General features: G+C 39.3%; 1 protein-coding gene across 6 annotated transcripts in view; it reads right to left on the reverse strand.

The window, feature by feature from the left end:
- dnah9 (dynein, axonemal, heavy chain 9) overlaps positions 1–15,236 on the reverse strand; it is a 226,294-nt gene that overhangs the window by 56,790 nt on the left and 154,268 nt on the right. For all 6 annotated transcript variants that reach the window (XM_061810317.1, XM_061810318.1, XM_061810319.1 and 3 more), the window contains 5 exons: positions 7,480–7,560; positions 4,654–4,833; positions 3,941–4,171; positions 2,528–2,722; positions 780–899 (listed from right to left, as the gene is read on the reverse strand). In XM_061810317.1, coding sequence (XP_061666301.1) covers positions 780–899; positions 2,528–2,722; positions 3,941–4,171; positions 4,654–4,833; positions 7,480–7,560 — 807 coding nt within the window. The remainder of the gene's footprint in view (positions 1–779; positions 900–2,527; positions 2,723–3,940; positions 4,172–4,653; positions 4,834–7,479; positions 7,561–15,236) is intronic.

The following is a 15,236-nucleotide window of genomic DNA, read 5'->3' on the forward strand; positions in this document are numbered from 1 at the left end:
GTGACTGGAAGAAAAGAAAAACAATTCTATTATTGCAGCTGTCAGGCTTTCCGGTACCAAATAATCATTTAGATTAACAGTAGCAACAGCCGTCTTGTTTGTTTTGTTCCAGTCAGCAGAATTACAAATATGCGTACATGAGTGAGAGAGATACTACAGCATATGGACTTGCGTTTGAGAAAGAGAATATATTTGCTAGCTTGTTTGAATCTATAGGGATTAATACAAATTTGTGCAGGTATACCAGGGCCTATTGTATCTGTTTGCATAAAAAGGAGGTATTTGAAGGATGGGGGGGTACTACTTCCTACTTCTACAAAGAGTCCCTCCATTTCCGATCGTATGTATTTCTGTTTTAATATTTTGCACCCTCGAACGTAGGGTGCAAAATCCTCTTGGCCCTCTGCAATATACCACTGCATGGCTAAACACTGATTTATAATGACATGGGGACAGCAATACTTATCAATACTATACTAATTGTGTGGTCTGACTGTAAGCTGCTTAAAATATTAACAAAGATGTGGTGACAAACAAAACCATATCCTGAAAAAGAATAATTTTGAATTTCATGTGAAACAATGAATGTTAAACCAAATCCAATTGCATTACGACTGATCCCAGAATAACAAACAATTCTCCTCAGTGTGAATGGAACTGTGCAATATTGACCTGTCGCTTTCCCCACATCTATGCTGACTGACTGATTGTATCAATTTGCATCCTTATTGCATAGAGATGTGTTAGACTAATGCTTTGAGCAAAACCGATATGCTCACCAGGCGGTTTGCCAGGGAAATGGTACGAGCGGTCGATTCTGCTTCCTGTTGGCACTTGAGTTTGTCTGCAGTGGCTTTCTCAAACTTTGCTGTAAGCCTGGCCAGATTCTCATGAAGGTGCTGGTTGACATACCATGAAACACACACATGGACACACACACACACACACACCACACACACACACACACACACACACACACACACACGCACACACACACACACACACACACTAAATAATGTTATTTGTTAAATGTACAGTATGGACATACAGAGAGAAATAGATCACTGTAGTCCATAAGTGACAGAAACTAGTGGGCGAGTAAAAAGTTGGATGAAATTCATCATTCTATCCGCAAGGATTTATTTGTCACATGGAGGCAATTAGTACAAGGACAAACAGGATTATTTGGTGGAGGCACACTGGTTCAGCAGATTAGTTTGAGGATGGCTTATTCCCTCTGTACTCACTTTTTAGCCCAAATGATCTGACAGGGGGCTGAGAAATGACAAACAGAAGTCATGCTGGATCTTATTAACAGTCGTCACTGTAATCTCTGCAGGATTTGACGCAAGCAGCAGACAGTGCTGCAGCATCGCAGGCCGCCCAGAGCTTCACGCTCTGCTGGGGCTCTCTGGCACTCTAAGGTGGTGAATGTCAAGCCCCATAGAGAAACAATTATTTACAGCTGCTATTATCAATAGGGGTTTTACGATGATGGATTGAGTTTTGATTAATGAACAGTAAAAGCCTTAATAGCACTTGCACCAGCTCTGTATTGATGAAATGCTCAGAAGTATATAATTACTAGCTGAGCTCATGTGTCAACTGTCACTCAAACCTTGATAAAATAATTCATCTCCTGAATTGTTTCTTCAGTTTATTGCCTCTGGTTGTTTTGGTTTCATTTCTGTGGACTCCGATTCTTATTACTTCATATATCGACAGGGTTCATCTGCATTATTGTATCACGAATATTTATACATACGTTTCACAAGTAATTTTTCAACCTCGTTTTTTTAAAACATCCATGAGATGTTTTTTAGAAGAATTGATTTTTTTCTAAATACATTCCTGTTACTCCTAATCCTAATCAATTAATCTGTAAATGCGGCACGGTGGCCTCCCAGTTCTGAGGACCCAGGTTCGATCCCGGCCCCGTCTGTGTGGAGTTTGCATGTTCTCCCCGTGCCTGTGTGGGTTTTCTCCGGCCAGTCCGGTTTCCTCCCACATCCCAAAAACATGCAACATTAATTGGACATGCTAAATTGCCCCAAGGTGTGATTGTGACTGCGGCTGTTTGTCTCAATGTGCCCAGCGATTGGCTGGCAACAACTTCAGGGTGTACCCTGCATCCTGCTCGGTGACAGCTGGGATAGGCTCCAGCACTCCCCGCGACCCTAGTGAGGATAAGCGTCAAAGAAAATGGATGGACGGATGAATTAATCTGTAAGCCATTTATTTTTCAAGGAACTGCTGTAAATTGATTTATAAATTATATCCACAGTAAGAATTTGAGGATCAGAGTTCACAGTATCTTTACAGTTTAAACTATAAATATAGGGATTCGTAAACATTGTTGCATCAATCACTTGCATTTTGTTTCCTATCATCCTATCACCCGTAAGTATCAGGCATTTACTCTAACAAACATCCTTTGGATAATTACTTTCCAAATTTTGATTTGATTATACCAAAAATGACCCAAATGTCCTTATTTGCTGTATAAATGTCCAATACTAGAACTTACATTGATCTTTTTTTTGATGGTGACAAGCTTCCCTTGAGCAGCAGCCAGCTCTGCGTTGGCTTTACTCAAAGCCTGGCGCTTGGGCTCTACTTCGCAATATACTTTGTAGAATTTCACTATGTTCAAAACCCAGGAGCAAAGACCTGCTGCTGCGTTCGACTTTGAGGCAATGAATTCTGGCTGGAACTCTGGATCCTGAATGGGTTGAAGACATGCACACTTATCAAACACATTGAAGAAATTCAATTTAGATGGGTTAAGTATCTCAAGAGTGGAATGTGATGAGATGGGTGATGTACTTGGCTGGCTACTGGCTACCATGCTAAAGACAATGCTGTGTTCTGTCAACCTTCCAGTGAATCTTTTTCAACCCAGTGGTTCACATCAAGGATAGCGATAATATTGTCCCTTTGAGGGATTATAATGATTGTAATAGATGGAAAAATACCTCCCAGAGTTCCATGACAAATGGTGTCAGAAGTGGGATGGCTATCTGAGAGGCCATCTCTCGCATCACTAGTTAGAAGGACCGTCTCCATTCAACACTTCCAACAGGTGGATGGGTACAATGTCTCCAACATGAGATAATTAAGATAATACATCCAGGTTTCATTTGTGGATGATAGACCTCCCTGAAGTGCTAAGGATCAGTTTTTAACGCACAACTAAGTTACAAATGTGGTACTTTGCCCAGTAAAGGGTTAAAGATGCGGGTTCACAGCAGAGAACCAACTACAGGGTACCTCGACTTACAAACCTCACTAGTAACGAAAAATTCAGGTTAAGAAAGGCCTCCTCTGAAAAATATTGTATAAGATATAAAAACAAGCACTGGATACCCCAAATTCCACCAAACGTAAATATCCTGTATCTTGGTTTGTGGTCCCATTGGCTATCGCCGTAGCTCAAAATTCACGTCACAAAATGACTTCCACACATCGTCATGATTGCCGTGGAGAAAGCAAAAGAGAGACCGTAACTAGTAGGCCAGCTTGCTAGAACGCACCTTTATGTGCGTGCAATCGACGAATTGGCCACACCTGACTCAAACGACGAGATAGATGATAGGCTGACGTCTCTTTTTTGCCTCGCGATCGACTGGTCGAGTGCGACTGACACATTGAAGACAGTCTAAAATTCTGAATTTAAATTACATTAGTCAAAGTCAACAGTAACATGCAAATTACAAGTAATTATGTCTAGCGAAAACTGTCAGCAAACAAACTGACATACCAAGCCAATTGCATCATTAAAAAAATACTATGAATGAATTGATTTATTTTATTTAATGGTGGGGAATAATATGATATGATAATTTTATACTCTAATTGAGCGAGCTGCCTCATAATTTACTATGACTGTGTATACAAATTCAAATTTGGTTATACCCAAAGGAAAAAAAAAACTACTCACCTGCAAGTAAGGCTGAATAGCTTTCAGACAAGCCTCTGGGATGTTTTCCTTTTTGAAATTTATGAGGGAATCAAGGAACGAGTCCACTTTTGCCATCATCAACTTTGCGGCCTTCCAACTACGATCCTTCGGGACTTTGCCGCCAGGCGACATTAAGACCATGACAGCCGCTGTGACATTGGTAACTGCTGCCACTGGAGAGCCAAATGACTTTAACTCTGTCAGGTTGTTCTAAGAAAAGCAAATCATCGTATAATTAAAGAGACATGAATGGTCTGAATGGTCTGCTTGGTGGAAAAAAAGAATGTGGAAAAAAAAAGAGTTGAGAAAAGAAGGGGATTAACCTGCACTGACTTCAAGAAGACAACAGAGAATTCAAATTAGGACATTTTACAGAGCTGCAGAGAGCACTGATTGAACTGTCTCTTCTGGTTGTTTGAACAGAAAGAACCTTTTAAATGTAAAGGGTGTTTTTAAAAATCCCACAGGCAGCACATAAACCTATATGGGCTTCAGGGGATGAACTAAAATGCCAGCAGAGCATAGAGAATACATTATTTTAGCAAAGATAAGATTCAATAGTCTTTAATCTCAACCTTAAGACCTGTGTGGACTAAACTAAAAGAGAAAACAAAAAATGAAAAACACAAGTTTGAGTGGAGAGAAAAGTAACAAAATGCAAAGTACGTGTGAATTAAAGGAGAGTGACGGACTTTATTGAGCGTGTTAAGTGCATCCCGTGCAGCGATGAGCGCTGGTTCAGCCTTGGTTAAGTCCTCTTCACAGTCTTTTTGTTTGCCACGGACAACAACAGCAATGGCTGCAACTTTTTCCTCTTCATCATCAGCCACTGCTTTCTCATTCGACATCTTCTCAGTTTCAACTCCAACCACCTGAGGGGGCAAGACATTGTATTACAGCTGAGTTACTGGGGGCACACTTTCTATACTACGGCTTTTCATGTGTTGATTGAATGAATTTCAAATAACACTGTCTACACCAGAGGTGCTCAATGTGGTCGATCGTGAGGCAGTTCTGGTCGATCGTGTCAGCGTGCCGAAAAAAAAAAAAGACGTTAGCCGTATTCACGCTAGTCAGCGAGTTCCTCCCATTTTAAGCCCTCGCTTTTTTCTTAAAGTAAAGAAATCTTATCAAACATGAGTCTGGATGCTGGAGCAAAGAAGACAAAAGTGTATCACTTTCATTCAGAATGGGAGGCGGACATTTTTATTTGACAGTGTAATTTTCGAAGTGCGTTTGCCTCATCTGCCAGTGTAGTGAAATGTGTAGCGGCATTGTCGAACTGTTCAGGGAAAATACGGCACAGACATTCCACCGAAAAGCAAGCTGAGAATGAGAAAAGTGAACTAACTAAAATCCCAACTGGCCCCACAGCAGTCACTTTTCTCACTAGTTCAAGAGCGAAAGCCGCCACCGAAGCATTGTTCCGGGTTCGTCACATCATTGTTAATATCAAGAAGTCCTTCCAAGATGGAGAGATGGTAAAAGAGGCATAGCTGACTCATTGTTCCGATCTTTAAAAAATAAGCAGTAATATTATCTTCAATAAAACCGCTACAGCTGTCAAGGATTAGAGTTACACGGCGCTGTGAAGCCAAAGCTGAGAACTTAACCCAGCAAATGTGGAAGGACATTGGAGGTTGAATGTGTCTCTTCTACAAATCTACCGACGTGACTGACAGCCCATGAGTGCATTTTCATTCATATGGTGTTTAGTGATCATTAACGTGAACTCAAAAAATGTTCATAGTTCATAGTATGTTGTGTTATGTTGGCTCAGGCAGTTATGCAAGGCACACAAACATACATTTACACATAAAGAATCCTCAAAATTCTTTAAAATAAATATGTTTTGCACTTTTGTAGTGGATAGATCTTATTGACTTAGTCATTCTATTTCATCATTGGTCGTTAAAAAAAAAGTCACCCCCCCTCCACACACGCACACATGCACGCACACACGCACACACGCACACACACACATACACACTCGATCGTGAGAGGTTGGCTGCTTGAAACGATCTTGGGGTAAAAAAAGTCTGGGCACCCCTGGTCTACACTGACAGAACCTGACAGACTGTGCTAATCTAATTTAAAGGAACTATCTCATACTACAAAAACTGTCATACTGTCATATTGCACAGTACATGTTTTTGGTTTCTCCACAAATCTGGTTTGTCCCCACTTTTGTATTTTTCTTTTACAAATGTAATGTTGTGGAAATAGTTGATGAATCATTCCATAAACACTTTTGAATGCTCAAAATTTTTGAGAAAAGTTAAATTTGCCTTTTGTCATTCTGCAGAACCTACGAAGTATTATTGTCACCGACATTGAAAGACAAAATTATTTCAATAAATGAAAATAGTAAGGTTAGATGCATTTGGGTGGGTTTGTTTTGTTCAAATTCATCACTGCGTTGCGTTGCTTAAGGAAAGTAGATTGGCCATGTAGGTAAGTGCGTGGAGATTCATTTCTGCCTTCACACAGTGGTTTAGTCTCTTCATTGATGTGTTTAGTGTATTAAATCACTCATGGCTCTAAGACCTTTGGGAGCTTGGCGGAACAGGCATTTGCTTTTGTGAAATTAAAGGCTTTTAGTACGGTCGATGACATTGCTTAATGGTAAACCATTTCAATTAAGGACATAAAAATAAATTAGCACATTACATTAAGTATTGGACATAAATGTTGCGATGCTGGTGTGTTGATTTGAGTCTGCAGTGACATATGATAGAAATATAAGGTATAATACCAACTTGAACAAAGCTGTTTAGAAACTCAAGCAAGATTACATTTTGGGGGATTTCCCGGAAAGTTGTCATTTTGGAGGTGAGGGGAATATGCAGTACTTGGGTGTTTTTCTTCCTGCAAAAATATTTCACATCCTTGACAGCTGCATCACCAACTATTATCGTTTGGGGTCCCAATTTTTTCTTGTATGATTCAATTTCATACCTTTCAGTTATGGCGGGCGATGAACATTCTTGGCCTAGGTCTTGTAAATGTGGCTCAAATCTATTTTGTAATGTAGTGTTACATTAGTGAATTGGTACACGTTACAAATAGCATGCACTAGTTTGTGGGGTGGTGTAAGAAAACACTGTCACAAGGCACTAGAAGGGATGCTCAGTTTCCACATATTTCACTTACGGTACTTCATTGTAATCTAAGGACTCTCTGTACTTCTTTGGGTGTCAATGCAATGTTCTCTATCATAAAAGCCAAACAATTGGATGGATGGAACTTTTTAATTTATATTTTAAAAAGTGGTTTCAAAAAATGACCAGGAAAACTAAGCAGCAAACAAGTGAAGGAAGCGACATGGTGCCCTTTATTTCTTTCCGCGCAAACAAGCAAAATGCCATTTACCCTCTTCGTATTGGGGTCAGCGCAGAATATCTCAGGACTAATGCAACCAGCTAGATAGTACAAAAGGTTCTGCAAATGTGAAAATATCAACATCTATCTGTGATGTTTCACTGGTGTGTTGAAGTTATGCGATCAAATGGTCTTGCCTGGATCAGCTTGTCAGCATCCTCATTCTTCTGCTTGAGTTCGACTTCTTGAGCTGCGAGCTTGGCCTTGAGGTCATCAACCTGTCAAGACGATGAAACGTGGAAATGGTGACGTCAGGAGGTGGAGATCGGTTGATGCACCAATGAAAACTGGTGAGTTATGGATGAGTAAGTAGCAGATGATCAGGATCTTAAGATACAGTGCCTACCGAACATCTTGGAGTAGAAGTCATATATATATAGATTTTTTTTTTTTAATAAATTATGGAACTTAAAATTTAACATAAAATGTTGGTGATTTCCCAATAAGATTTAAAGCCCAAATGGTCAGTAATAATTCACAGGCATAAAAGTTATAGGTAAGTCCTCTCCATGTCATGTGTTGAGGGTTTAAAAACAATACAGTATACGTGAGGTTATCAGGAGGAATGGTACAATAATGTATTTTTTCTATGGGGAAAAATGTATTCTAAACTTTGACACAATGTATAATAAACAATAAGAAAGTTGTTCAAAAGAAAATTAAAATCTTTCAGGGTATACAGTCAATACAAACCAACCATGGCTCAACCACACTGTTTCACCCATTTGCAATCAAACTTGAGGGCTGCATTGTACCAAAACCACAATTTGTACCCTCCAAGCAGCAGCAGCCTGACTTCCTTAATAAAAAAAAAATTAACACAACTCTGACTTATGCCTATGATCTCCACTAAAAATTATACCCCAAGGTTGCTATCTTCATAATCACAGGTATATTTCCTGTGCAACAGTGGTCTCTTTTTTGCTTTGTTACATTCATTTGAGAGAAAACTGAAAACCATGATAATTTTGGTAATGATGATGTGAATTGTTCATACAAATTCATATTTGATAGTGTTCATGATTTTTAAGGATTATATAAAGAACACAAAATATGAATAGGTATTTTCACACGGCAACAAAACACACCTATCATTAACGTGTCAACTGAAAACTTGTATTCAGTTGGGATGTCAACATGTGGAAAAAAAACAAAAACAAATGTCGTTATTTTGTGTTATGTTTATTGTTTGATGACAGACCAGCACATTTTAAGCGGAATTTACATCCAGCCAACGATGACAACTTTGAGCCATATTATCCTGCTCATTACAACTCTGGAATGAAAACAGGAATCCAGAAAATTCAGCAAGAGATTGCCTCAAGTTCCCTGTTCAGAATATAATTCACGTTCCTTTGTGGCATGTCCATCTGTAGTATATTTAGGGAGTTTTTGCCATCATGAAATGAAATCCAGATTATTTGTCAGAGTGGTCATTTTGTTTTTGTTTGTATCAATGTTGGATCCAAAGTTATATTGCCAAGGGATTGATAATGCTAAATGACAGGAACCTAAATATCTTGCCAAATCTCTCAATGCAACAAAGATGATTTGGCATTTTAGGGATGCTGTACAAATGAGCTTGAAAAAGGGGCCTCACCCTTTGCAGATAACCTTTTGTGCCCTGCAGGATTTGGCCCGGCACCATGCATATGTGACCTTTAAGATTATAGCAGGACAAATCTTATTCTGTCCAAGAAGATAAAGGGAAAGGTAGGAATGAATGGCATTCATATCTGGAATAAAATGGAAAGATTTGTGATAACAGCTGCTCTCAGTACACATGCAAACACAAAGACACATGCTCTCACCCAGGACAGCCGGAAAGAGAAATTAAGGCTATTACAAAGTCCTCATAACTTCTCGACAAATAGGGATTACTTTACCATGTGACTCCATCAAAATGGTCCACTGGGGAAATAAAAACAGGCTGTTTTTCATGCTTGTCTTTCAGCTAATTAAAAAAAAGGAAATCAGGCCGCGGGCAAGACAGCCTTTTCAGATTGTGACAGCACTATGCAATGGATTCAGTCAAACATTAAAAGAGCACCAAGTGAGCCATCACTGTGATGAATACGCAGGAGGAAAGCATGAGGGGAGGTGGGGAATGCTTGAGGAAGCACGCCCAACTAATTGGTGCATGACGTGGGTAATATTCAATACATGTAAGAAGGCTTTGTGTTGGGTTTTTTTCATACTATGGAATTTAAGCCTCTCCGGACTTTTAACAAGCAGCTTCAAATATGCATCCATCGATTTTCTGGACTGATTTTCCTCACTAGGGTAGTGGGTGTGTTGGCCCCTGTCTCAGTTGACTCTGGTGCCAGAGGTACGGTACACCCTGAACTGGTCGCCAGGCAATCACATCCGGTTCAAACATTTCTCGTTTTTCCATTCCTTAAAAGTAGTCCTTGACAAATACCCAAAAATTGCCACTTAGTAAGCAACAACTGCACCTTCTTATCAAATCAGATTCAAGATGTTATCTTACTGATTGGTTTTTATAATAATTTGATCAGTAGTGAGTCATTTGCAAACGAAATCAAATAGTAAATAACTGGGTTGGGGGGGTTCGGAAATGTTTTAAATCCACACATATGCCAAGTGCAGTTTCAGTCATAAATAAATAATATCTTGTTCAGGTAAAATCTCCCAATCGCCCATCCGTTTATAAATTGCTACAGCTTTTGCTGTTTGGGTCACAGGAGAGCTGGAGTCCAGCTCAGCTGACTTGGGGTGTGTAATCTCTGTTTAGTCAGTACATTTTGGTAACTAGATATTAAAGTATATGTTTTAACCATTGTCTTAAACATCACTTCAAGAGTTTTCACGCTTTGCAACAATCAATTTAAGGGCTACAAATGTATCGAAGACCATGTTCTCAAGATAAGAGGTGCAATCTCCCCACAATTTGTACCAAACGTGGTGGGTAACAAATAAAAGGGGTCAAAAACTCTGGGACAGATAGGTCATACAGTTAAAAGGCGGAGACTATTGGCTTGATTTTGTCCACTGAATTCCAGCATGCTGTAAAAAACTTGGTTGTACAACTGATCATTTGCTTATTATGAAAGTGAACATATTTCTAGGTCTTATCAAGAAAAGTACTGGAAAAGCTATGTAATTTATGCCTCTCTTTTTTTTAATCTACCTGGTTACTCTATTTGGCTCCCATGCTCTATCCAGTGTATTAAATGGTAGGTACAGACAACAATAACCTATTGGTAGTAAAATTGACAGATTTTGTTTGTTTGTCTTTAAAACATTTTACCTTCAGGCGACGTTGTCAAAACAGTCCCTGTCCACAGAGTAACTAACATGCCAACTAAGTATCATTCACAACAATGGCTTTTCTTCCTTTGCGTTACTCTAACCTGTGTATAATTGGGTTAAAAAAAAACATCATCACGGGCGTAATGTGTCTCAACTGAAACACTAATCAACACTTCACTGTTGAGACATTATCAAGCTCAGCAGTACACACAAAAGCAGACCCAATGTTCCTCTGGTGGTTTTCTTAATGTGACATCCTTGCGTGTCTTCTATTTTGAAAGATGGGTGTTTTACAGACATTAGATTGCAATCGTAACACGACCATTCCCAGAAATGGCCTCTATGAGTTTGTTTTCACAAGTAAGCATCCCCAGGTGCTAAAATGTTGCCTTTGTATAAACAAGATGCAAAAACTGTCCCCCCACAGCTATAATGGGTCCTGTGTGGTCGGTCTTACATCCTAAACCATCTCATTTTCCTCCAATGTGAAGAATGCCTTGTGATTGTTTTTGTCACACTTCCTGTCTTTTCTTAATGCTTGCGAACTTGGTAACACTTTTTTTCAGGCTTTTGGATTTAGCACGAACATGTTATTTTATCTTTTTTTGGTCCGTCCAAGGTTCTATGGACTGTTTTCTTGAATTGTGAATTTGTGTTATGTGTACTAGACTTTTCTGTCTACATATATGGAAAAATGCTTGTTGGCGTATTACATCTCTAAATTCCGTGTTGCTGTTGCTTTCAGGTTCAAGCAGAAGAATGCCCCTCAGTGAACAGCCATTTCAGGGTATACATGGCTTGGCATAGTTAGCTCGAAAATGTCCCACGCTGTCCGCACCAAAGTCAGGGATGCACACCAATACACCATCAGTGACTTGCCCATAAATATCAATACTCTATTGTGTAATTTCCTAAAAAGAGATATTGTATAAATTTGAGACATACATACATAAGTACATACATACTCATACTGTACATGCACAAGGCAAGTTTATCCATCCATTATCTGAGCCACTTTCCTCTTATTAAATCGAGTATCACGAGAGCAATTAAAACTTTTACAATAAGTATAATCGTGCCTGCCTGTAGAAGTAGAATTCTTACTTCTGTAGGAATTGTGCACATTAATCACCAAAAAGATAATTCACTGTTGAAGAAGCTAAGACACAACCTCCAAACAAATGTAGAGGAAAACACAAATATTGTCCTGTGGTAAGTGGATGAATCACATACTCGCACAGCATGTCCTGCAGTCTTTTAGTGTTGTTTTTAACACGAGTGGCCCTTGTTTATCATGACCACAGAAGCCCCTGGTGAGCTGCACAACCTCCTGCACTGAATGTTAAATAACAGTGCTTATGGTGGTATGGATGCATCAACGGGCACAGTGTGCATTAATGGTGGCTTGCTACTGCGAAGAGTCTTCTCTCTAATTAGAAGGCTTCTCCATTAACTAATGCTCATATACCGTATGTGTGTGTGTGGCTGGGGTAGGCTGTTCTCCCTCCTTGTAAGACTGTAAGACATGAAGACAGAGGACTCAGAAACACCACTTTGTACAGACTATACATATTTTTGCAGGAATGTTATTTTGTTCTGAAGGACAGATTCTGCTAAAAACAATTGATGGAAAGCTAAATTATCTGCATGTCTATGCTTTCTCCTGCGATGATGTTGAGATGACCACTTTTAAAAAGTATGCATTTTTCTACCCATTATTTTTATAGGGTAAATTAATATGCATATGCGTGTGCGTGTGCATGCGTATATGTATCGCATAGGCAAACAGCTTTCTGCTGAGAAAACGTCTTTTTTGCAGGAACATTTTTATGTTTGCATAAAGATTGTACTCTTTATGACAGTTATAAGATTCTCTTCCTGGGTGTCTGATAACATTTAATGCAACAACAACATTACTGCATGCATGGAAATATTTATTTCTGACTGAAAGTGTCCTCTTTGCATTTTATTGCAATGCCATATAACGGACGACTCACATTTCTGCACGATGTTGTGGATTTGATAAGGTGCATTCATCATCTCTTCCTCGGCAGGTATTTTATCATTTTAAATTATACTCCCCTTTCAACTAAACTGGAAGAATGAGGCAAATCCCGTTATTTTTGCTGTAGACTAGTAAAAATTTGGATTTGACATTAAAAGATGAATATGAGACAAAAGAGCAACATATATGTGATCTTTGCGTATTTACAGCTACAACATTTTTTTTTCTTCCATTGTGATGGCTTGTTGTTACTTCTTTCCTCTTCAGTCTCTTGCCTTGTGTGTGCTTAAGTCAACCCGTCTTTCACCAGCATGCCAAAAACAAAGGACCACCATAACAGAAGGTGTATCCACAATGGTTAATTTTTTTTCACATTTTGTTATTTAACCTTATCCCAAAATTGAATAAGCTGCAGAGCATTGGCATCACAGTTCTGAGGACCGGGGTTCATATCCCGGCCCCGCCTGTGTGGAGTTTGCATGTTCTTCCCATGGCTGCGTGGGTTTTCTTTGGGCACTCCGGTTTACTCCCACATCCCAAAAACATGCATTCATTGGAGACTCTAAATTGCCCCTCGGTGTGACGGTGAGTGCCACTGTTGTCTATCTCCATTTGCCCTACGATTGGCTGGCAACCAGTCCAGGGAGTATCCTGCATCCTGCCCAATGACGGCTGGGATAGGTTCCAGCATTCCCGCAACTCTCGTGACAATAAGTGGCTAAGAAGATGGATGTATGGATAGATGGATATACACACAACACCCCATAAGTGAACATGGATAAACAAAGTAAACATTCACATTTTGCCAATTATTTGAAAAAAACAGCAACAATTAAGCTATATCCATACAAATGTTTGTAAAATAATGGTGTTCAAAGCCTTTCACGTGAAACTGAAAACTGAGCTCAGGTGCATCCTGCTTCCATTGATTGTCCTTGGTGGGAAAAAAATGGAAAAATGGGGAAAAAAATTGAAGCATCAGTAATTTGCCAAGGGCTGGCAGCCCATCCCAAGTGAATGATTAGAGAAGGGCCTTTGTCAAGGAAAAGACCAAGAACCCAAGGGGCTCTGTGAGGTGTCCAGCATTCCTTGGTAGAGGAAAGAGGAAAAGCTTACACAGGGAGAAATATCTCTGTAGGAATCCGCTAATTGGGCCTGTACGGTAGGAGTGCCAGACAAGAGCCAATCCTCAAAAACAGGCACATAGGGTTTGCCCAAAGATACCAGAATGACTCTGCAACCATGGGAGATGACATTCTTGGGACAAAGATTTAACTCTTTGGCATGAATGCGAGGCATCATGTTTGGAGGAAACCAGGCACCTCTTATCACTTTGCCAATATAATCTCTCCAGTAAAGCAAGGTGGTGGGAATATCATTGTTTTTTTTTTTTTCTGTGACAGGAAATGGGAGACTAGTCACAATTGAGTGAAGGATGAATGCAGCAATGTACAATGACACACAGGACAAAAACCTGCTCCTGAGCTGTCGCGACCTGAGACTTGGGGGACTATTTATCATTCAGCAGGACCACAAACTGTAGCAGACAGCCAAGTTATCAAAGGACCATGCATTCAGGATAACTGTGAATGCATTTGAGTTCCCCAGCCAGAGCCCTGGCTTGGATCTGATTGAATATCTCTGAATACAACTGAAAAATACTCCAATGTGGTTGAGTTTGAGAGGAGGTGAAAAGAGGATTGGCCAAAACTGTCAAGATTGTGGCATCATGTTAAAAAAGAAGTGGCTCTAATTGCGGCGAAAGATACTTGACTAAAGTATTGATTAATGGGTGCGAATAGTTATGCCCATGTGGTTTTGTTATTGTGATGTTCGGTGAAAACTTTGGAAGGAAAATGAATTTGTTCCATTTCTGAACAGGATTGCAACATAACAAAAGGTGGAAAAAACTAAACGTAAATTATTTTGAATTGTTGATACCATCATCAATGTAAATGACACAGCTGAACAACAAAACACACATCTGTCATTCATTTCCAATATGTTTTCTCATAAAATAAATGGGTACGTTAAAACAAAAGGCATTATCTTCTGAAATGTGTGTCAGATGCGGGTGTAAATATCAGGAAACAAAACCTGAAAGCTTGATTTATCATGCATCTTTCAACGTCAAATTCAAATGTTTTCACTCTCCAACAAAAGTAAAGGTATTTGCCTCATTGTTCAAATTATTTTAGAGGGAAGTGTATATTGATTTTTTTATGATGTTAAAAAATACATCAGGTGCTGTAGAAGTGAAAGTGTATGCAGGCAATATTGACAGTATTGAGCTACTGAAGCGGTCTCACATTTGTGTGCTATAGTGATGAAATACAATCTCACTTTATGAGCAAAAAGATACAAACCATAAAAGCTAATGTTGAAATAATGGTTGCTTTGTGAAACAAAATAGAAGCTCTCCAGGATTTATAGGAGAAAGAAAGATACTCTACTCTTAAGCCACGTTTCATCAGTTGATACTGTTCAGTTCAACATCTCTTTTTGAAAGGGACTTTTTTTATGTGCCATTTTATTGTAACATGCACAATGGCAGATAATTGTTTTAGCCAGTCAGAGGACAGCAATGTATCATCCCTCAGCAAGAGTAACAAAGTG

The sequence above is a fragment of the Syngnathoides biaculeatus genome, chromosome 22 (genome assembly GCF_019802595.1).
Source record: "Syngnathoides biaculeatus isolate LvHL_M chromosome 22, ASM1980259v1, whole genome shotgun sequence".
Classification (NCBI taxonomy): Eukaryota; Metazoa; Chordata; class Actinopteri; order Syngnathiformes; family Syngnathidae; genus Syngnathoides; species Syngnathoides biaculeatus.